At 39.2% G+C, this 24,820-nt stretch overlaps 2 protein-coding genes across 3 annotated transcripts; both read right to left on the bottom strand.

Moving 5' to 3' along the window:
• Nucleotides 1-5,127: 5,127 nt before the first annotated feature.
• On the bottom strand, nucleotides 5,128-11,608 carry LOC4343001 (mitochondrial import inner membrane translocase subunit TIM44-2). 2 transcript variants are annotated; one of them, XM_015792541.3, is made up of 15 exons: nucleotides 11,304-11,608; nucleotides 9,832-9,938; nucleotides 9,286-9,360; nucleotides 9,069-9,144; nucleotides 8,917-8,961; nucleotides 8,408-8,818; nucleotides 8,258-8,326; nucleotides 8,106-8,170; nucleotides 7,668-7,736; nucleotides 7,514-7,586; nucleotides 7,183-7,287; nucleotides 6,867-6,938; nucleotides 6,715-6,777; nucleotides 5,958-6,093; nucleotides 5,128-5,564 (listed from the first exon to the last, which is right to left on the bottom strand). In XM_015792541.3, exons 1-14 carry the CDS (start codon nucleotides 11,364-11,366, stop codon nucleotides 5,959-5,961), a joined length of 1,428 nt encoding a protein of 475 aa, XP_015648027.1. In that variant the 5' UTR covers nucleotides 11,367-11,608; the 3' UTR covers nucleotides 5,128-5,564; nucleotide 5,958. The 2 variants fall into 2 exon arrangements, with proteins under 2 accessions (XP_015648027.1, XP_015648025.1); XM_015792539.3 differs by having other exon boundaries at nucleotides 5,128-6,093.
• Nucleotides 11,609-16,113: 4,505 nt separating this feature from the next.
• On the bottom strand, nucleotides 16,114-24,720 carry LOC4343002 (calcium-dependent protein kinase 18-like). Its single transcript, NM_001422111.1, has 12 exons — nucleotides 24,288-24,720; nucleotides 23,267-23,397; nucleotides 22,795-22,836; nucleotides 22,289-22,400; nucleotides 22,140-22,218; nucleotides 21,154-21,323; nucleotides 19,919-20,045; nucleotides 19,034-19,149; nucleotides 18,838-18,945; nucleotides 17,601-17,663; nucleotides 16,711-16,884; nucleotides 16,114-16,547 (listed from the first exon to the last, which is right to left on the bottom strand). Exons 1-12 carry the CDS (start codon nucleotides 24,546-24,548, stop codon nucleotides 16,392-16,394), a joined length of 1,539 nt encoding a protein of 512 aa, NP_001409040.1. The 5' UTR covers nucleotides 24,549-24,720; the 3' UTR covers nucleotides 16,114-16,391.
• Between the last annotated feature and the right edge of the window lie 100 nt (nucleotides 24,721-24,820).

Genomic DNA, 24,820 nt, shown 5'->3' on the forward strand with positions numbered 1-24,820 from the left:
AAGGCCTAGTCAGGTCTAGAAAGTGGCCCTCTCTTAGAGAACTGACCAGTCCGGGAAGAAACCTCACTGCTCTGAAACAGAGGAATCAAATAGATCAGGGGAACACCATACTAATGGCTGGTAAATTTGAGAAAGAAAATACCATTTCAAGTTATGAGTAGCTGGCATTTTGTGTAATCCTTGTGGAAGCTTTTGTCCCGAACTCCATCAGTGTACTTGTTTGGTTTTACCAATTTATACTGAGGTGCCAAAAAGACAGAAAAAAGAGATTACTGGATTTTTGTCAAACCAAAACATTTTAAGAAAATTGTTTGGAGTGGACATTTCGTTGTCTGCAACAGACCAACGCACCTGCATAGTTTCAAGTCACTTGTGAGTTATGAAGATGCAATTCCTTAATGAACATTTGCAGTTGCTGGTCAGCAAAACGTGAGATGATACGGTAATATTTTGTTGTACCAAGTGATTTGCATATGAAGACCCAAAAGTAAAAAGACAACTGACGCTTTAATTTTTTCAAATAAATTTCTTTAAATTTGATCAAGCTTATAAAAAAAGTAGCAGTTTTTATAATACAAAACATACTATTAAAATATATTCCATGTTCCATTGTTACAATTGCAATATGCATACTAGAGATTGGAAAGTGCTTTCTATTAGAATTGAAGCAAGATCCGAAATTTCAGATACCCCCAAATATTCCAAAACGAAGGTCTTGTTTAGATCCCACCCTAAAATTTTTTACCCTGTCATATTGAACGTTTGAACACCTGCATGAAGTATTAAATATAGTCTAAAAAAGTAACTAATTGCACATATTGCGACTAATTTGTGAGACGAATCTTTTAAGCCTAATTGCTCTATGATTTGACAATGTGGTGCTACAGTAAACATTTGGTAATGACAGATTAATTAGACTTAATTGCTAATAACGGATTAATTAGGCTTAATAAATTCTTCTCGCAGTTTACTGACGGATTATGTAACTAGTTTTTTTATTAGTGCCCGAACACCCCATGCGACACCCTGTATAATACCCGATGTGACACACCAAAATTTTACAGCCCTGCCCTGGATCTAAACACCCCCGAAGTAGAAGTGTCTGTGTAATTGTTTCGAATTGACAACATGGCCTAGTGCTGCTCTCCCTAAGAAGGAATAGACTACCTGGATAAAAGAAGAAGCAGGAGAGCTCACCGTTGGGCTCTATAAGTCCCGGCACATCCTCAGAGTCCAAAGAAAAAGAACTAGCATGGCAAAAAGTGCTATCTATTCTATTAGAACTGAAGCAAGATCCGAAATTTCAGATACCCCCAAATATTCCAAAACAAAGGCCTTGTTTAGATCACACACTAAAATTTTTCACCTTGTCACATCGAATGTTTGAACACCTGTATAAAGTATTAAATATAGGCTAAAAAAATAACTAATTGCATAGATTGCGACTAATTTGCGAGACGAATCTTTTAAGCCTAATTGCTCCATGATTTGACAATATGGTGCTACAGTAAACATTTGCTAATGACAGATTAATTAGGCTTAATAAATTCGTCTCGCAGTTTACTGACGGATTATGTAATTAGTTTTTTATTAGTGCCCGAACACCCCATGCGACACCCTATATAATACCTGATGTGACGCGCCAAAAATTTACACCCCTATATCTAAACACCCCTGAAGTAGAAGTGTGTCTGTGTAATTGTTCCGAATTGACAACACGGCCTAGTGCTGCTCTCCCTAAGGAGGAATAGACTACATGGATAAAAGAAGAAGAAGCAGGAGAGCTCACCGTTGGGCTCTATAAGTCCCGGCTCATTCATCCTCGAGTCTTTTGGCTGACGTGGCATCCTAGTTGGCAAAAAGAAAATAAAAAAATGTAGAACGCACATGTAAGTGAGCCTAGATATAATAGGGCCCACATGTCAAGGATTTCTTCTTCCTTCAATCCCCCTCTCCCTCCTCTATTCCTACCATCTCTCTCCCCACCTCTCCCCTCTTTCCCCATCTCTCTCTAGGCCGGTGGTCGTCAACGGTAGGAGGAGGGGCAGCGATAGCGCCTTGCCTTGTTGCGGCCAAGGCGATGGCGGGTGGGGGGGGGGGGCACAACTTCACCACTTGCACCTCCATTGCGGCAACCGCAAAAGGACTCTACAGTCACCATGGAAACCGCCTCCCCTTTGTTGCCTCCATCAAGGAATCCACAGGAGGGCTCCCTGGCTGCCAAGGAGAAAGCCTCTCCCCCGCTGCCTCCACTGCAACACAAGGACTCCCTCTTCTCTCAGATCATGGCAACCACAGACCCACTGCCCCCATCTTGGAGCAGTGTGGTCCCTCCCCGAGGAACCCCATGTCATGAAGCCTGAGATCCAGTCCATCATCAAGTTCGTGAAGCCTGAGATCTAGTCCATCATCAAGTATCTGTGCTAGAGCAACCGCTTCTCTCCATCCCACGCTCCCGTTCCGTATCAACTTCTGCACCCTTCCCTCATTCGGTCTCACCTTCTAGCTTTGGCCTCCACCCTCCTCCGCCTGCTCTCGGCCTCCCTCCACCCTCCTCGAGCTTGGCTCGAAAATTGGCACTGCTAGCCTTGCCCTAGGCGTGGTGCTGCCCATCCATGCCACCTCTGTCGGGGAAATCCGCAAGAAGGCTCCATGGCTGCTGAGGAGAAAGCCTCTCCCTCGTCGCCTCCACTGTGGCGCCAAAAGGACTCCCTCTTCCGCTGGGTCGCAATCACCAAGGACCCACTAGGCCCTGTCCTAGAGCAGTGCTTGGATATCCCCACGACGCTCCCTAACCTCCGCCACAACGCCTCCCTCAACACACCCCTACTCGACTCCCATGGACGCTTCGTCTTTGTATTAGCGCTCCCTTATTGGGACACCGTCGCGATGGAGGTTGTCGCCGTCGGCCACCTCCCACAGACAAGCTCGCCAACCACTAGCTCTTTCCCCGCCAGCAAACTCGAAGAGAGGAGATAGATGGGGAGAGTTGGAAATCCACTTACATGTGGGTCCCACATGTTTTTTATTTTCTTTTTGCTAACTAGGATACCACGTTAGCTAAAACCACCTCCAATACTACTAAATGATCTGATTTGAATGGTTTCGGAAAGATGGGGCGTGAAGATTTCTGGTGTTAGGGTTAGGGATATCAATTAAACTCAACGTAAAGATGAGGGATCGCAAGTGGACTTACTGCCCACGTGAAGATTCCTTGTTCCGAATGGACAAGAGTACTTCTCGGCCCATCACCCCCCGCGCATCAGGGCCCATGTAGTCGGACCATTCGTGCAGAACAAAAAACGGACGTGAACGTCACAGATTGAGTGGACTGATCTGATAGTATGCACAGTATGCTCTGTGTGTTGTTTAAACCTGCTCCCCTATGTATTGTGGTGCTTTTGGTTTCACAGATTGAGTGGACTGATCTGATAGTATGCACAGTATGCTCTGTGTGTTGTTTAAACCTGCTCCCCTATGTATTGTGGTGCATCTTTCCCTGGCGTGTTGTTTCCCTAGATGGTTTTCCGGTGTGTTGTTTGATTTGCAAGCATGTGGGATGTGTATTCTATGAATTCTGATGTAGAGTTGGCTATAGAGCCAATATGTGTTTGGCTGTTGCTTTGGGGAGTATGGCTTGTATCTGATGCTTTTCAAGATCCATAGTTCTCAATGTTCTATATCAGATATCGCTGCCCATCACATGGTGCAGGTTGCGATATGTTTGGTGTTTTTTCACTTGTCATTTGGAATTTCCGAGTCTGGAAAATCTGCTCTGTTTCTTTTTTTCCTTTCAGATTCTTCATAGTGCTCTGCAAAATTCTACGCTGTGTTCTTACATTGTTCAGGACACTGCAAAAATAGAAAAAAAGTATGACATGAATAGTGGTAGCACTCTTTCTAGGAGATTTTCTGCACTAAAAGAATTGGCCGCTGCTACTACTCTTTCTAATATGTATTGATGGCACAAATTGTCTGCGGCTACTGTTATTTTGTATATATGGTTGGAAAATATCGCCTATGGTTGAAACAAATATATTCTGGATGTCATCACTTCATATTTGTGTACAAGTCTGCTCATGTGTGATATTTTGGTGGATTGAATTTTCAGGATTTTCAGTGCATGCAGCAGTCGTGGATACTGTTTTACTGTGTACTCTGAAACTACGTGGTTCAGTGTTGGGTAGGGATCATCGAATTTTCCTCAGTTAGAGCATACTAACACAAGTTGAACCAATTTCAGATCGAACTATCTCCAAGCATCAGTATATTGTAGGAATTGTGTGCATCAGTATTTCCTAGAAATAGCAAGTGGTTCAGCATGGCCTGCAAACTAGGTTATGGAAAACAAGGAACAAGTTTATTTTCGGAATCAAGCTTACTTTCAAAAACAAGTTTCAATTTCACCAACAAGAAGCAGAAATCAATGCACACTTTGCGTGTTTATCCATTCAGATACCATACAGTAACAATCAGTATATCACAGTCAAGCTTATATAGAGGCTGGCTTCATTTTCAACATTCAGGTACAGAGCATTCAGATGGCATCATTCATTCTTACATTGCAGTTATACACATCCATGCTACCGAAAGGACTGTTGTTGCCAAACAAATTACCAAGCTATTTCCGGTCAGACTATTTGCAGAAGCTAAGGCTTTAACCATTGCAGAAAGCATATAACAGTTCACAACTGGAGCAAAGAAACCAATATGCGATACGCAGCCAAACTCAGTTCACAACCTGTCTCCACGACTTCTTTGTGCAAGCTAGCATTGGTTTCCCAACAAATGCTTCACCAAGTGCTTTGCTCAGTTAAGAAAAGAGAAAAATTCAGTTGCTGATGTTAGTGTTAGCGGCAGAACATATTTGACTGCTGATGTTATCATGTTATTGTTAACTGCAGAAGCAGCAGTGAGTAGTACTAGTTTTCATTCGAGACGGAAATCCCCTTTGTTTTAAACTCGATCAGTGTTTACTCTTTTCCCCGAGCGAGAAAAAACGGAAAATATGTATTACTAGATTTTGCAAATCAAACATCTTAAGAAATTATTTGAAGTGAACAGTGCAATGTAGACAATTGCGTCGTTTCATGTCGCGTATGAGCATATCATTTCATGTTGAACAAATTTGCAGTTGTGGTCAGCCAAACTTGAGATGATACGGAAAATACACTGTACGAAATACGAAGTGAATGTTAATGAAGGCAAACAAACAAAATGCCACTGTCAAAAGCCAAAACATTAAGATAATTTTCAACCTCAACACTGAAACCACAGAACATGCTTTCAACCATCAGGTTACTCTGTTACCAACTTGTAGTCATAATGTTCGCACCAGGTGGCTGCTTTCCTCCTCTAAATAATCTCTTGGATAGAAAATGCTCCCAAGACTCCGGTGCATTCTTTTCCAAGTAGGGACAAAAAAAAATGAAACCACAGAACATGCTTTCAACCATCAGGTTACTCTGTTACCAACTTGTAGTCATAATGTTCGCACCAGGTGGCTGCTTTCCTCCTCTAAATAATCTCTTGGATAGAAAATGCTCCCAAGACTCCGGTGCATTCTTTTCCAAGTAGGGACAAAAAAAAATGTTGTTACAAAACTTATACAATCTTTTTCAGCCAACATGCAAAAAGAACAGCTGACTTCACAAAAAAAAAACATAGTAGACATTAGATACATCAGCGGGGGGCAGAGAGAGAGAGAGAGAGAGAGAGAGAGAGAGAGAGAGAGAGAGAGAGAGAGAGAGAGAGAGAGAGATTGAGAAGAGGTTTCTATCATCAGTATAAATTATATGAAACTATTTGTTGAAAATTGCTTGCACTGAACTGAGAGGATCACATCGTACAGCAGCATAAGTTCGAAGTGTTAGGCTCTTCCATCCCAAATAGCGAATGCATGTTTGGCAATGACTGATCCAATTGAGAAAGAAATAGCAAGAGAAGAGAAGACCTACTCTATATGAGAGCTTTGATACCAACTTGCTGGATCTCACGCAACCGCCAAACCGGGTAATATGACTCTTCCTCTGGCACCTCATCACTATCCATCAGTTGCATGGCCCATGCATAAAAGACGGTTTGGATGGTGTCCTACCAGAATTTCAAGCAAAACAAAACGATAAAAGTATTAGTTTATTTGTTACAAAATATGGGCTATGCTCCACCTTTGAATTAAAAGAACCTAATAAGAGCAAAGCATTATTCCCTAACAATGTTTTCTAAAGGCAACCATATGGTTCATTATATATTTTTTAGAAATTCATAGGATCCTACCCAAAAATTCCATGACCTACTTGGTTCTATAGAAATGAAATAAACATTTATGCTATTTAATAGTAGACCGTCTATTTAATGGTAGACTGTACAGGTCCAACCTCCCATTCAGGTTTATAATAAGAAACTACTATTTAACAACTCTAGCTACATGATTAGCTGTGTAATCTTGAAAAAAGATAATTAATGGTGCATGCTCCTGGTGTAAAAGATATTTACCCCTGGAGAATATTGCCATGAGTTTTGCAAGATTAAATTACCAAATGGGCAAAAATTCATTTAGTTAAATTCTATCAAGCAAGGAGCTGGTATGAGAGTGTAATCAATAAGGCCGTTGAGCTAACAACAAAGCTACCATCTATCAGATTAATGCACAAGTCAATAGAAAGAAAAACATTAGTACAACAAAAGCAGCATATAGCCCTATGGATAGCCTACCTGCCCTCCTTCTGTTACTTGTCCTTCCCTATCACGAACACAGTAAATTTGCTGTGTTTGGAACTGAAACACATTTTCAGAAAAGTATATGTAAGCAGAATAAACAACAAAAATGACACATTTAAAATTTAAAATGACACTTAGCCAATTACCCCTACAATAATGATGGGCGTAGATCCCATCATTTTTGTTTCTCTTACATCAGCATCTGAAATATGCAAAATCTGCAAGGCAACAGAAAATCATATCTTTAATGGGGTTATATAGTCCAGCTTTAGTTCCTTTTATGGGGTCATATAGTCCAGCTTACAAGCAACAAATAATAGCTCACATGAATGAATCCAAATCTACAGAATGGGGCTTAAATTGACTAAATACTAAGGAAGGCATATGTTTAATCTGTAGTTTACAAAAAGAAAACTGCAGGACAGGGAATGTTGCCAAATATAGGACAGAAGAAGTGCCTACTTTGTGATCGAAAAATATGCCCTGTGATGCATAAGCATCTCTCTCTCCTTTGCAGCGTTCAATCACTTCCTTGGTGCAATACTTTTTTAAGGTCTTCACATCACCCTGAAAGCATAATGTGTAGTCTTGAGATAATTAGATTGTTTAATATAATATCAGACAATATCTATTAAAAAGCATTAAAGCAAGTTAATTGACCGCTTCAAACTCACGCGGATAGTTTTATATCAGACTCGTTAGTTTTCATAATTCCACTACATCATTAGGACCTTCAACCACACAATCATGCTAGTTCAATAATGAGAATTTATCTTGGTAAGATGGATGCTACCTTGGAATATGCAGTAAGAACAGGTTTAATCATTTCTTGAACATCACCAGCAAAATCAGGCAAAGAAAAGGATCTGTGCACAAAATGGTGACATAGTTCAGATATATCCTAAAATTATCAAACTGTGAGTTGCATATATTCTTGAACATCTTACGGGTCTCTCTGCCGAATTTCCCTGAAAGACACTGCAGTTGCGGTTTCCTCAAAAATAGATTCATTCAAACTGCAAGGAATGAACAAAGACAAATCAACAGAACATCACAAGTTGATATATTCTGAATATGACCAAACAAAGAGAAAATATATTAACTAATTGCAACTGTAAGAAAGAGATTATTGCATTTAGTTTTCATGTATCATCAATGATATTCTGTTTATTTGGAAACCATATGTACTTTTTATACAGAACATAATGTGTTAAGTTTTCATCAATTCATGTATCACCAATGATATTCTGTTTATTTTGGCAACCATATGTATTTTTTTATACAGAACATAATGTGCTAAATCATAAAACAAATAAATAACATAGCATAACTCTGTTTGAAATAAATCAGAATCAACAATAGCACAAATAATGGAGTTCAATTACTCTTGAATTTTCTGAACCACTGGATTGTCACTTGTCTCCCACCGCTCTCGTACATCCTCAGCTACCTGTACAAATGTAAAACATCACTGGTACAGGAAAAACTGCATTCCACCAGTTTCATGAAACAAAATTGTACAGAATTCCGATGGTACCTCTTGTCCTATGTTGACGACTGGTTTGGTATATTCATTCACTCTCTTATAGGCTGGATGACCTCGCATCTTAATAGAGAAAAAAAGGTTTCAGATGGAAGATTAAAGTAGAAAAAAAGGAGATGAATGTTCAGGGGTCCCCTTTAGTACCTTATTCTTAAATGCTTCCCACTTTTCACCCAGTACTGATTTCTTTGTTGGTACAATAACTAACTCAGTTCGAGTACTCTTTTCAACTGTTCCAGCAGAAGCATGCCTGGCATGATTTCTCTTCTTTCTGCTAGAGCTAGAGCTTAGCTCATCTTTGAAAATTTCATATCCCTGCTTAGCATAAGTTGAGACTCTAGTATCCCTCAACTTTGCAAATGCACCAGACAGCACAGGTGAAGCAGATGAAAGTGTTGACCTCAGTTTATTAAACAATGTATAGCCACTTGTGCCAGCTTGTGACTTGTCATCTGAATGTGACGATGTCTCAGAGTACTCATGTTTCGAAGTTTCAGGTGAGCCATCCTTACAACTTGAAGTATCTTCTTTTCCTAGTCTAAAACTCTCCTTTACCTATCAATAGATCCCAACAAAGCAAGGAAACTCCATGTAAAAAACAGTAAGTTACATACTGGACTGATGTGAGATCGCCATAATGATTTATCACTAACCTCTTCTGTAGCGGCAGACATTTTTTCTTTCACATTTGCAGTAACCTACAATAAAGCCAAATTCCTAAGCATGAAATGGAACAAATAAAGTAATAGGACATGTTTTTCTAGACCAAACTATCATACAAGAAGGGCCACTGTAGGTGACATACCTTTTTAGATGTTGCCTCAGCTTCAGTCAAAACATCATCAACGCTCTTGTAAATTGTCTCAGCTGTTTGCTTAGTCCTGCAGAAGTTATTTTATGATATCTTCAAGTAAGCCTATGAGAAAAACTGGAATTTCTTACATAAAGAAGAATATACCGATAAACATCCACATGTACAAGACTCAAAATGGAACAAGTGCATTGCTTTTATTAAATTATACCTTACTTTAAGATCTTCTTTTACCCCACTAAGTTTCTCACTGAATTCCTTCATGGATTTCTGGAACTCAGGATTACTGCAGCCAAAAAACAGGAATAAGTAAGAAGTGCTGATAAGATTAAGGTGATTCCCGAGTAAACAGCTGAAGGCCAAATATCTAATACTCCTTCCATTCCAAAATGTTCGTTTAGAACTCTAGCATTCTTCTCTAAATATAACTCACTACAGCACATTTAGGCACTTATTTCCTCTCGTGTGCTTGTTAATTGCATGATGCCTGCCTCATGAAAAAAGTTAGGTATCTTTTCCAATGTTTTAGTAACAAGGAAAAATGCTCCCATGCCCCCTGAAAATTTTACTCAATCCACTATTTAACCACCATGTTCCACTGACATCTGGGTCCACAGCCAACATGCCAGAGAAATATTAAGGGACAAGAAGGGATATCACAATTTTTTTCACAAACACTTTGTTAATTCCTGTGCAAAAGTCAACATGATCTACAATTGGAATGAGTGGAAATATCAATTGTCATATTAAGGCTAACCTCTTAGCCTCCCCCTTCAATTGTTTTGAGAACTCATTAAAGACACTTAGATTCCGATTATTCAAATGCCTATATCCAGTAACTCCTTGCACCCTGACACTTGCTGCCTGCACACATGATAAGGGAGACGGCAATCAGTAAACTGTATGCATAAATACTCCCTCCATCTACTTTTGATAGTCATATTTCCAAATCTGAAAAATTTATTTTTGATAGGCATATTACAATCCAACAACTTATCATCTTAATGGCTTTCTTGGATTTAATGCGTGACTCTTCATTCTTCCACACAAGATTGGCTACATAGGCATCGAGAAATGTAAATATTAATGAATCACTTGTTTACGAGGAATGAGTAGTAGTATATTTAAATGGATGATAAGTATAATCCCTTATCCTTGGTCTATGTGCCAAGATGAAATATGACTATCAAAAGTAGATGGAGGGAGTATAACGCAAGGAATAAAGTTGAAATAACATAAGCACCACATAGTGAATAATATATCCACAGACATCCCTCAATTCATTTTATTAAAGAAAAGAATAAAGCATCAAAATACTTTTAGAAGTATATTACACTGATTGGAAGCCATTATTTATTCCATGTTTACAGAATAATGTTTATCTACTCAACGGAAATCTTAACCAAGTTCAATAATAAAGGCAAGCTCTTTGCTAATGCAAATGCATAAGCAGCAAGTAATTATTTCTATCTCTCCGAGAGATTTAGTTCAAGACTGCTATGCTGTGACAGCATACCAGTCTCAAAATAAAACTCCGGCATTCTAAGCTACACGCACAAAGTGTTGAAGTGATATGCCATATACAGCTCAACCAAAGCTACATCCTTGTTGTTCGTGCATCATTCCCCGGTGATATTTTGAAGGATTATATATGTTAACTAACATTTCTCCTTCAACAATTTCGATTGAGATCAGTTATAGCTAACTTTCTCTTTGGGATTCTCAGGCGTATTTTTCTTCCAAATAATTCATATGAACATTTAATATCCTTTTATGTGCTCGACATATTCTTCATATGATTACTAAGATACTGAACTAAAGGTGCACAAAAACCGATTGAAAAGTACCCATTTTCCTCAGATCAAAATTCCATTGTCAGCCAACAAACAGAATTTTTCCTCTCATTCCACAGCGTTCTAAATGTTGAATTTTCAACAGATGGACCAGAGCGAATGAAGAAAAAAAATACAGTAACATAGGCAAACCAAGCCACAATTTATAGTATCTCGCTCAGTATACTAAATCAACAATTTTTATTCCAACCTCATTATTCTCCTATGCCCCCAACATCGATGAACAACAAAAACGAACCCGAACAAGTTGGCTGGCGCTCCAATCTTCGCACCGCAATAATAATAGTACAGCCCCCCCGCGCCTCCTCGAAGGCGCTTCGCGGACCCAAAAAAAAAATCAAAGAAACAGCATAATAATAAGAAGAATCACACTCACCAATCGCAGCGCGGCTTCCGACGAGGGCCGCCTCAGAGCCCGGAGCAGCGCCGAGGTCGCCATCGCTGGAGGGGGAACGGAAGGAAGCGGCGGGGGGCTTCGGCGAGGCTCGCAGGGCGGGGGAGGTGGCGGCGCCCGGGCGGGGGGGAGGGGAGGAGAGGCGGGCGGGAGGGGGAGAGGGGAGAGGGGAGAAAGACTAAGGCGGCCCTAGGATTTTTTTACACGAGGGATAGGTTAGCCTGGTGTTTGGATGAAGGCCGAGGCTGGAGGCTGGAGGCTGGCCGGGAGAGCCTGGGATAGGGAACGGAACGGAACGGGCGGCGAACGACTACATGTCTAGGGTTCGCAGCGGATGAAGCCCGGGGGACGGGGGGAGGGTGGTCGGCTCCGGGGCTTTCCTTTCTTTTTTCTCAAGACAAGAGTTTTGCAGGGGACTTCCCCATTGGAAACCGATGCAAGAAACTCTAATTAAAATTAAAGGTTCATAAAATCGAGCTAATCAGACAAGTATCACAGATGGTACTATAATAAACATTTGGTGTTATAAAATGGCACTCTTATCTTCTAGTAAATTTTTTTGTTGGTTCTCTTCCATGTTCCAAAATATTATAACGTCGACCATATGCAAAATTTGTTCAAACTAGATATAGAAAATAATTTCTCATATTATTACAAATCCATTAAAACTAGCATTTGAGTTGAAAACTAAAAAAATCATGATAAACAGTTCAATGGCCCATGCCTATACAGTAGATTTGGGGGAGGGATCCTTGTGGACCAAAGTCGAAGCTCCTCCAAGGAGCACCTGGATCACTCCATGAATATCTCATTGCAAGACAATATAATAAAGAGTAAATTTCATAAAACTACATGTTTTATGGTTCAAGTTACAGAAAAGCACACACATTTTGACACTCGACACTTAAGTACATATATTTTGGTAGTTTAGTTTCACAAAACCACACTATCAATGAATGGATTCACCCGTGAGATGATGTGGTTGTTCCATCTAGGATAAGGATGTGGCATCCTATTAATTTCATGCGATGGCTGATAATAGGATGCCATGTCCTCGTCCTAGGTGAAACAGCCACGTCATCTCGCGGGTGAATCCATTTATCAATAGTGTGGTTTTGTGAAATTACACAACCAAAATATATGTACTTAAGTGCCAACTGTCAAAGTATGTGTGGTTTTCTGCAACTTGGACTACAAAACGTGTAGTTTTATGAAATTTACTCTATAATAAAAGATTATACTTCTTTAATGACTCAAACTATACAACAACTAATCAAAACATCAATATAGCTCCGTCCATCAGAATTTTTTGAGTCCCCTTTTTAACATAGTATCATCTCTAAATTTCATCTGACTCGGGTGTGATTGCGGAAAAAATATGTTGTTTCACCTATCATGAATCTTTGGGCTTGTAACTTCGTATAGAAGCTCAGCCTAAGTAGGGTTCATATTGTGTGTGCCTAACCTAGTGGAGCATGGCTCTAGAAAACCTTAATCGTCCTTCCACTTTCGAAATAGTTAGGTACCCCTTCAACTTCTCTTGGTTTTTGTTATATTAAAATTTAGCCATTACTACTTTATCTTATTATTATGTGTGATAGCTATACTGTTCAATTACTTATCTTCGGAACCCACCTTTCAAGTATCCGATTTATCATGGGCTTTATTCCTATTTGCACTTTTGTTTTTTTTAATCTTGTTTTGTTTTTCTTGTTTAGCGATTTGCTTGCAGGAATAAGGTTGATCTGCACCGACAATATCAACAATACACAAAGAGGTATATCGACCGCTAAGACGCAACACAACACCATCTCGCGCGGTTGTAGTTGAGTTGCTAACTTCTCTCCTAAATCATGATTATCTCAACTCATGGAAAGATCATGCCACTATTGCTCATATCACAAGAGTTTCATCGAGAATTAGAACCAAAAATTATTTTTTATTTAGTTTTAAATTGTGTTGAAAATGTTGTACAAATTTCATTAAACTAAATTTGAAAATATATTTATTTAAAAATTTTAAATTGTAGTCGAATAATTCCATCCCCTTTGTTTTTTTACGAGTGACTTTTTTTCACTTGAGAATAGTGTTCTCTCGCAAGTATGAGAAAGGGGCAACATAGTCATTTTGAAAAAAAAAGATGAACTAATATAATAGGTATAGAAGGGATTAAAATGAGAACTCAAAGGCATGCATAAGGATGAGACAAAATTTAGAGATATAGAAGAAATTGAGACAAAACTCCGGGACACAAAAATTTCTCAGAAGAAAGTTGGTGAGAGTGAGACTAGTCTCCTTTTAGCTTGGGGCACTAGGGTGCAACCTGATGGGTGTCCAGTGCTCCTCTTTTTTTAAAAACGGATTTGCTATACTGCTGTCGACAGTTAACAGGGGGTGAAAACTTTCAAATTTTAAGCCATCTAATATGCTTTGAGATTTGTGCTGGTGAAGGAAAACGGTTTAAAAAATTCAGACGCGTGCAGTAGGGATCGAACCCAACAACCTCCAACTTCGAGTTTTGTTCACCTAACCACTTTCCCTATCGTGCTTTTTTGAGTTACACTCGAGTTACATATTAGTTATATAGTAGTTACATAGTAGGTACAATGTAATAGTAGTTACAATGTAATTACATAGTAGTTATATTTGAAAGTATTTCATCCCAAAAACTGTCGACAGTTGTATAGCTACTCCCTTAAGAAAACATGGGATAAATCTGGCCTCTACATATAATCGGATGTACATAGCCAAGGGTGTCTAGTGATGCCTTCCAACTGGGAGTAATAAACAAATAAATAAAAGGAAACTCAACTCCCAGACATTTTCTTATTTCTATATTTACAGCAGGTTGTCGATTTCTTTATGAATTGCCAGAGGACGCTAGTGATCTAATGGTTTCTTTCGTCATGAGTTAAAAGACCTGGATTTTGTAATGTACTCTACCCAAATATTTTTGGTTAATTGGATTCATGCCATTGTAAATATACCATATTAAAAAATGCCACTACTATTCGCGATATCGGTTAAGTGCCACCATAATTTAGGAAAATTGGAACCATACCACTACATCACGGTATCGGTCAAAAATCTCCGATAGCTCTAACTGTATGTGGGACCTAGCTGTCAGTTCCATCTTCTTCACCTCCCTCTCCTCTCTTCTCTTTCCCCTTCCTCTCTCCAATCTATCTCTTCGGCACTCCTCATCCTCTACCACCGTCGCCGCCGCCATTGTCGATCTCCTCCCACCATGGACGAGAGGGCTCGGGAGCCACCACCGTCGTCATCGACCACCTCCCATCCACGTCGAAAGGGAACGGGAGCCACCGCTATTGCTGTCGTCATCGTCGACCTCCTCCCAGCCATAGTGGGAGGGCTCAGGAGCCACCGCCATCGGCGACCTCCTCACATCCATGGCGGAAGGGTTCGAAAGCCACGGCCGTCGCCGCGGTCGTCATCGACCTCTTCCCATCCATTGCGGGAGGACTCAGGAGCCAGCGTCCTTCCAATTTTTCCTCTTTGTCGGTGGCGGCGTCTTCCCATATCCTCCTCTTCGTCGGTGGCTGTGACAAGGGCTAAAGGCTGCGCCGGCGAGCTCCTTTATCAAGCGGTAGCCCTGGATGGCAAGCCGATCCCCGGAGCGGTGGCCCCAGCTCATCATGGACGAGGTTGGCATCCATATCTGGTGGGGGGGGAGTTAGCAACCTCGATGCCTTCCCACTTCCTCAAATGGTGCTAGAGGCCAGCTGCGCATGTTCAGCACCAAGGATTCCACCTCCAAGCCGTCGAGCGTCGTCAAGCTGAAGAGATGGGCATGGTCTATGCCATTGCTGCCAACCTCCTCCCTTCCACGGCAGGAGCCACCGCTGTCACCGTCAACCTCCTCCAGTCCACAGCAATCCACCACCACCAACTGTGTCATTTGCACCGACCAGCCAAGAGAGAAAGAGGGATGGAGGGAGACAGAGTTGACAGAATATTTGACGGCAATGGCATGGTTCCAATTTCCCTAAATTCCAGTGGCACGTAGCCGATATCGCGAGTAGTAGTGACATTTTTCTATGAGTAAATTGCACCCACGGTACAACAACTTGGCAGGTGGGTGCGATATAGTGCAACAACTTGAGAATTGAGCGTTCGAGTGCATCAACTTGGCTAGGCATATGCTAGGTGAGTTTTTTTTTTCCCGATATCAATAATGCCATTACATAGCAATCCTACGGATATTACCTCAGATATTAAATTTAATCTTTAATAATTGTATTGCTCATACAGTTTACATCCAATTACCTTAAGATTTTTTTTGTTTTCTTTACCTTCTCAAATATCAACCGAAATATAATAATTTTTACATCAAGTTTAATTGACTTCAAGTTATTAATTATTATAATAAAAAATATAAATATGCTTATACAAATCCACACTAGTATATTGTCAAAAATAATTACTTAAATTGAATCTATATAGAAAATGATCCAAATAATTAAGTTGTCGCATACTTTCTTAGTTTATTGTATCAAAATCGCACCTACCTTACAAGTTACAAGTTGTTACTTGTTACATTTATATGATCACTTATAAAGTTCTTATACTAAATTGCACATATTAGTTGTTACTTGTTACATTTATATGATCACTTATAAAATTCTTATACTAAATTGCACATATTTGCCAAGTTGTTGTACTAGAACACTCATTTCTCAAGTTCTTGCACCAAATTGCACCCACCTGCTAAGGTGATGCACCGTGGGTGCAATTTACTCTTTTTCTAATATGGCATATTTGCAATAGCATGTATCCAATTAACCCAATATTTTTTTTGAAGCTGAATTCTACCCAAATATGAGGGGGGAGGGATGAATAGGTCATCCTTCACACAAACGTATGCAAGACAACGTTTAATTTCTCGAGGCACATCTACAGATTAGCTGGCTAGCTTCAGTCCTACATGTCCATATTAATTTACATCAAGAGCTTTTCTGGCAACAATTTTGATTACACGTGTCGATGAAAAATATTACAACAATGACTGCCCTTTGTTCACTTTTGTGAAGTGTGCACAGCTATGAAAAGCTACGATCTGTGAACACTCCTCGGAGTTTGTACATTGCGTGAACTCATGCTTGCAGTTTTCAGGAGCCTGCGAAATTCATCTAGGCTTATTTTTCCATCTCTGTCAATGTCAGCCTCCTCCAGGAGGGGATCAATAGAACCTTTCAGTCCTGTTTGCTGCAGACAATGTAAGAATACATATATGAGAAGCATGAACTGGTTGAATAAATTACGATCTTATGCTATGCACCAATTAAGGATTGGAATCTTATAGGAAATAAATCAATTCTCACGTGAATAGGAAAAGAGTAATGTTTCACAGGTATTTGAAGAGGTGTACCATTCTCAGTTCATCAGATGTGATATAGCCATCTCCGTCAACATCAAATTTATCAAATGCAGCTTGAGACAATGATTTCCACTTCTCAGTATCATGTTCCACTAGCTGATGCACATGTAATGTTGCAGCAACAAACTCTTCGAAATCAACTAATCCATCTGTGTTACTGTCAATCTGCCCAGCAATGAAAATCTTTATGCCATGATAGCAAATACTCCCCTTTGCAAGGAGAAAACTTGATGATGTCCGTTCAATTGCATACATGCAAATTTAATAGAAACAATGGAACTTGAAACATTGCATCTGGAACTATAATTTAAAACTTACTACAAAGCTATATTTGAGGATCATCAGTAAAACAACATCAAGCATTGTCATAAGAGTCATAGAGAGGGAAGTGGATGCATTTGCTTAGTCAAAGAACAAAAAGGCAGAGAGGAATATATTTACTCAGTTTCAATACTGTTATCTATTATTAAACAGTACCATTTAGGCATCTTAACTCATTTGACCTAAAACCCCCCACATCATCTCGAAATAGCTAGAATAAGTATACAACTACTCCAATCTTCTATATCTTCAGCACTAAATAATAAAATATATGAAATCCATATAATTTTTATCATCTCTTACCCTAGCTGCCTTGGAAAAATACTATTACTATATACTAAAACATGGAAGATGACTTCACTCTCAAAAGCTGTCAAGGATGGGACAGTGAAATTTTGAAAATGCAAACTATTTGCATAACGTCATTAAATGTTTTAGAAAGATTTAACACTTCATTGCAATTGCACATAGTTCCAACCAAGTGACCACAAGAAAGCATGTGAATCTGAGACCGATAATAGATAATGTTACTACGGTAAATTATAAGAATGAGAACATACTGCCTCAACAATCTCTAAAACACGTGGACCCTTTAATCTCCATGGAACATCCTTTGCAAGAGCCTGCAAATTAGTGTTGACATCATATAGTGATAGCTAATAAGACAGATGACTTATAATGTGAGGTAAAAAATTGACACTGCCGAAGTTCCGCATGTCATATGTATAAGAGAAGGTACAACATAGAATTTGTTTCTTTGATATGTGTATAAGAGCAAATATATGGTACTTCTTCAAAGAAAAAGAAGCATGTTTCCAATTCTTTGAATACAAGTTAAAAAGAAAATTTCATAATCAAAATGTCTATGCATCAATGACTACCAAAAGAACTTTGATGGTGCAGCTGTGGTCATCAGGATGCTTTCCTTAATGAACAAAAGAGCTTTATCGCACATCTTTCACTAGGGAGAGTAACAAATAGTAGTTATAATCTCTAGCACTTAACAGAAGATATCATTAAATCTACCTGACTTACAAACAATTACCAATTGAAAATTTTAGAATAGTTCAGAATAATTGAGAAAACAGAAACATTTTTTGTGGTGTGATTTCTTGAGAAATGTACAAAAGTAAAATTTTAAGAAAAATCTGATGCTTTGTCATGGTGGACCAGCATGGGACATAACTATGTAAATGGATTTTGTAAACACCCTTTCATTCAATAGTTAGAATGCATGTGTATATGATTTGTTGAGTTAGAACAGCAGTATTTGATTCCATAGTTGCAAAATAGCCCCAAAAGAGTTCCAGCCAACTTATATATAAGCTTGTGCTGAAACCTTAATATTTATTTTTTCAAAGGATTTATAAATATTTTTTCTTATTTTCTGATTTACTGAATAATTGAGTATTATTTGCTTTAATAGGGAGCTTTAGGTTTTTCCATGTATTAATGTTTCTTTACAAGTTTGTACCCCCATCTCCAAAATCCTGCATCAGCCACTGGGGTTTGTACAATTTAACAATGGCAATCCCTAAACAGTTTTGCCATTATATACTTCTTACATTATCCTATGGTTTTCCCTATTTTCATTTTTCTACATTTCCAGTATTTGTTTCCAAACGGACAGAATGTTGGCATGAGGGAAGTGGCAGAATGGAAGAGAGCTTGGTCAGAACAGTGGCCCAAAAATAAGATGAAGAGAAATTACAAAGAAATGTATTCCATGGATTATGCTAAATATTAGTAAAAAAAAACAAGCCAATAGTGTAGCGAGGAATTCCAACAAGGATGTACCTGCTTCAGTTCTTCCAGACTAATTGTTCCATTCTTGTCAACATCAATGGCATTGAACTGGTCACGAAGATCAGACAACTCTTCTGCATTTAGTGTAGAAGCTAACGCCTACAAGAGATGTAAACATTTAAAATTGACTCCGAAATCATCCTGAGTCATGGATAAGATTCCCTTAAGTTATGGTATGATAACTTACCCGTAAAGCAAATTGCTTAAACCGACTGTATTTTACAAACTGACGCATATTATGTAATACAGATATATCTAGAGGTATATCAGATGCCTGTCCTCCTTCTCTCACCCATTCATGTGCTGAAGAAAATAATATGTAAATTTTCATGTTAGTAGAGCACTGTGATAATAAGATTGTTTATTTTTATACCAACAGTATGCCATCTGTGATAACTGATAAATAACCAACTGAACAGCAAATGTTAGTTGCTATGATGTAATGAAAACATGAATTAGTTGGTATTGGTTATGTATCAATATTAGATTGTACCAAGCCTTAGTAACTGAACCAACCATGTCTAACCATGAAAAAACAACATAAGATGTTTCTATCAAATTCAAGGTATAAGCTGTTATTTTACGCATGGTAATCAGAAAGTGCTACCATATACATAGCAATAACTTAACAATCAAATCGATAAAAGGCAATGGAGGTCTGAATTTCATGAGTAGCAAGCATAGCCACATGGCTTCAAATAACAAGCCAAAGCTGAACCCCCAGCAGAAGTTAAACAAATAAGTATTAAGCTAACAGGGAGTATGCACTGCAAACCCATTAATGATCGCTGAGTAAGCCTTTGAGGTTGGACCCTCATACATAAGTTTCCAACCTGAAGGGGCCCTTCATAAATCCCCTTAGATATATCCCATCTAAGAGTCACCCAGTAATCAAGTTGTGAATTTGCATGACTGCACTCAGACTTAGCAACAGTTTGCCACTAGAATCCCATTATTAAATAACCAGATTTGCAAACTTGCATTCAAGATGTCCCAAAATGATATAGAGTTTCCCTAATCAGATTATCATACTTAAATTTAAGACATCCAAAAATGATATAAAGTTACATACATAATGCCTGAGCAGCAGTTAATCTTGCACGGGGATCCTTAACAAGCAACTTTTGTACAAAGTCTTTAGCACAAGGAGTGATATTTGGCCAGGGCTTGCGACGAAAATCTGGCTTGTTTTTCAACACCTGCACCAAAAAGAATATGCCACTTTGTTAGCATTGTGGAAAGAGAAGCGGGGAACAGAGGATGGACACGATTTGAGACAAGGTCAGTAATTCCAACATGATACCCAAAGAGAAACATAAATATAAGCAGCCACCAGGGTAGCGGCTACCCAAGATATACATATTTTTCTTTATGCACAGGCACAGCTAATGTTCCATAGACTGCAGGCTTAGCTCCATATAGGTTTAGGTAAGGAGAGAGGGTGAATCATGTAGATTGACTCCACATAGATCCTCCTATGCTAGCATTTGTACACATTACGATACTTGTTCTAAGATAGTTCACTCGGTTCATCCATGGATGCGTGCTTTTCTGGATAGCATATAAACTTGTTGACGCTTGTGGTAAGCTATTTCCCAAGTATATAATCAGTGTAAATCTACACGCCTGATATTGTGCCAATGGCAAACTCGTATGCTATGAAGTGCACTGCATAGCAAGGTATTTTCATCTTTTCAACAAGTTGGATCATATTTTTCAGATTTGTCATGACACAGATCACTAGATCAGATATACTTGAGCATAAATCCTGAGAAGATAAAGAGTTAGTCTTTTTTATCTAAAAAAGGGGAAAGTCTATCTTTGGTCTGTCAACTCTTCATGTAGGTCAATTTTTGTCTCTCAAGTCAACTCTAAGACAACTTGTCACTCAACAATTGAAATCATGCAAATAATGTCCCTATGATTGTTTCTCAAGTGGTTTTAAGTGAGGTGGCTTTCCACATCATTCTGTTTTGCCATGTCATTTGCCACATCATCTAGACCCATGTGCTGATCCTTCCTCTTCCTTTTTGGACAAGATGAAGAGCCACTTAACTGAAACATACCAGCCTAAGATTCTGAATTTCCTTAAAACAGACCAGAAGTATTTTAAGAATAACATGCGCACTTCCTTGGAAGTATGGACTACTAAAAGTTAGAACGATATCAAAGTAATACGGATAATACGGCAACATCGAAGGAAAAAAAGAAGAAAATATAGTGATTGTAAGGCAAGAAAATAGTTTTAATCAATGAAACACATGTAATAAAATGGTTGTAAGACAAAGATAGTTTAGGCAAAATGACCTCTTTAAATATTCCATCTTCAGTTTTGTCCCAGAAAGGTCGTCTTCCACACAGTAGAATATAGGTTATTACGCCAATACTCCAAACGTCAGATTCTGGGCCTGACTTACGCTTAAGCACTTCTGGTGCTACATAGTAGGCACTTCCAACAATGTCACGAAAGTGTTTCCCTGTGAGTGCGGCAACTTAATTTCAATTACACTGAGAATAATTTCTTTATTGAGAAAATTCTTTATATTTGCCCTCAAAAGTTAGTCGTATCCTTCATTTGCCCATGCGGAACTGCTCAACCCCTCATGCCCATCTTTCTCAACTTTGTTTCTATATTTGCCCCTCGTATTACTTCTCCATTAGTTTGCTACTTGAATTATGTGTGAAGTACTTTTTTACCTTCTAATGCCTTCTCAACTGGAAGCAAGGACAATTATCTCTTCTTTTTTAGTCTTCCTATTTCTAATGTTGTCATTAATAAAAAAAACCAATATCTTTTTAACATGTAGAGAGTATAACTTTAGCATGTTAGTTTTTTTATAAATGCATAGTAAAATAGCTGTTTTTCTTTTTAATTGGCTCGGGCCTAAATACCTTTTTCTATGTCTGCTACTAAAATTTGTAAATAGTTTTGTCATTTTCTATGCCTGCAGACTTGGTTCTCTAAAAAGAATGTATGTTCTAATAAAAGATGGCGATCAAGTTTTACTACTACTTATAATTATCAACATTTTTTTATGCACATGGATCGGTGAATGCCCTTTTTACATTGACAAGGAATTAGAAGGGATTAACATAGAAAATATAATAAGCCATACCTCTAATAGAATAGGAATTACTAGAAGGGTAAAAAGGTTTAGTTTCGGGAGAGCAAATAAGGGATATGGCTAACTTACAAGGCCAAATAGAGATTTTTCTCTTTTATATTTCATATGGAATGGAAGAAAGTTAAACAAGAAAACAATAGAACAAGTAGTTACAACATACACACAAACCTGGTCTTATAAAATCTGAAAGACCAAAATCTGTAGCCTTGAGGGATGAGTCCTCTTTGGTTGATTTGAAGAGGAAGTTCTGTAAATACACATATCAAATGATCAATTACTCTTATAAGAAGACTTAGTCTTGTACTTTTAGAGCATACCTCAGGCTTCATGTCCCGATGAACCAAACCATGCAAATGGCACTCAGCAGCAACCTTGAGCATTTGCCGCACAACTACTGCAGCATCTTTCTCGCTATAACGGCTATCTTTCCTGTAAGAGCAGAACAAATGTGATATCAGTGAATTTGCTTTCTACATACATCAAATATTCAAACGAACTTAATAATAAATAAAAATCTTTGAACATTCAGTCGAAAAAAAATCTTTGAACAATTCCTGACAGTTGATGGCTAGTGGATGTCTCACATAAACTTATGTCAATCCCTGTAATATTTTGGTTTTATGGTAATAGGAAAACAATATATGACTATATGCCATACATCCATATTAAATTCCAAGCTCTTTGTGGCACGAAGCACTAATTGAAATGCTCTCCGGTTCAACATCCCTATATTTAGAATAAGTAATCCCAACACAACCAAAAAAGCATGCCACAGTTCTGTGGTAAAGTAAAAATTTTTGACAAACTTCAAAAATTGACTTACTTGGCTAGTATCCGGTCAAGTAACTCCCCGCCTTCACATAATCTGTCAAATACATGTAACAGGGTCAGATCTTCATTAGCTTGCACAGTTCCTTGATACAAAGAGAACAAAGATGAGAAACATGAAAGTGTTTGCCAACTATTTATCCTGAACTTGATATTTACCCGGTACAATTTCTAGATTTTTACGAGGGTATTAATATTATGCCAGTTTGCATGTGGTGTTTCTTTTCCATGTAATTAGATCCTGAATTGCCAAAGTCCTGTTTGGAGGGGCACAAACTAAAATACTAGACCTCAGTAAGATCAATTACTTAAAATATGGGTGGTTTCTAAAAAAAAGCATAAACACACATATGAACCTTCCTTCAACTTGGCTAAGGCCATGAAAAGTTCACTTAGACATTTTATGGTTATACTTAGATATACTTCTACTGATTTCATAAACATTTGAGAGTTTTTCCATGACTTACTCCATAACAATATACACATAATTATCATCTTCAAATGCATTGTAAAAATGTACAACATTTTCATGGCCTTGTAAGGCCTTCAGTATTTTAACTTCTCGCTTTACGTCTTCAACGGCAACAGGAAGAACCATCTGCAACGAAAACATCCCATTTGAGAAGTTAGAGCAGTATCATTTCTTTTCAAAATAGAGGCTAGTTCTCTACTTCTGTTGATGCTTCAATTCAGCATAGCACATGCTGACAAGGCTTTACAATAATGCAGAGTCCAGAAAATCAGTGCGTCCTATTTTCTGAATACACATATTACATTTCTCTGCTCATGAATTTATGACCTTCATGTACAGGAGAAGTAGGGTCATATACGAATGTGTTACGTTTCAGTACATATCAGTGTCTTTCAGGAATTGCCTTGCCGTATCTGTTAGGAGGCATTTGTGCAGTCTTTATACTGGTTTTGGAACTAAACAAATTTGTATACGCCACATGTGTCCATTACGTATGTGTATAGTCCATTATCCACTTGTTGCCTCCATCCTGACTGGTTCCTATTTTGCTCAAGAATGAAGATTTAAACATCCCAAAATAGTTTGGTATTTTGGTTTGAGGATTGAGATGTCCATTGACCACTTGATCCAAAATAGTTTCCTTGGTTTGAGGAATGGACCTCATCCCTGAAAAGTACATATACTGAGTGAAGAAATGAGGAATGGAGTCATCCCACCAGATTCGATGGTTTAGATGGATCACCTCCATGGCAATCTGCAAGTTGCGCTAGTACTAACATGCAGCAGCATTAGGTAGTGGCAGTGCATTTTTGATTTGTACCACTACCACTACAGTATCGCCCCGGATTCACATTTCACATTTCCTCGGCAACCCAACCCCACGTGCAAAACGCGACGCCCCCCGCAAAGGTGGTCGTCGTCCAGGCTAGCCCAACTGGCCGATCGAATCGAGCAACACATGGGCACATGGCCCCCACGCGTCAGCCGCACACCACCACGCTCGTTTGGGCCCATACCTTGTTCTTGTCGATGCGCTTGACGGCGACGCGCTCGCTGGAGCGGCGGTCGACGGCGGCGAAGGTGTAGCCGAACTGGCCGTGGCCCAGCAGCTTCCCGAGCGCGTACCGCGCCTCGAAGTCCTTGTCGTACCCGAAGTCCGTCCGCTTCCCGCACGCCACGATCCCCTTCCTCCCCGCGTTATCCTTGTTCCCCGCGCCGTTACCGCCGCCGGGTGTGCCGGCGTCCCGGCGGGCGCTGGAGGAGGAGCAGAGTCCCATCGTCGTCGGCTGCGGCGGAGGCGGCGGATCCAACTATTACCATCAATGTGGCGGCGGCGCGAGGCTGCCGGAATCGGGAGCAGCGAAGCGAAGGGGGAGGGGTGTTGGGAATTGGGGTCAAAGCAGAGCAGAGAGAGAGAGAGGAGAGGAGTGAGGAGACCTCACCGATGTCGTCGTCGCCTTCTTCCTTTTTAATAATATAAGGGTAATAAGAAATGGTGGGACCAAAGGGGCGTGAATCCTTTACCGCGCTTGGCGGTCTTATGCTGATG

Source organism: Oryza sativa, chromosome 7 (assembly GCF_034140825.1).
Source record: "Oryza sativa Japonica Group chromosome 7, ASM3414082v1".
NCBI lineage: Eukaryota > Viridiplantae > Streptophyta > Magnoliopsida > Poales > Poaceae > Oryza > Oryza sativa.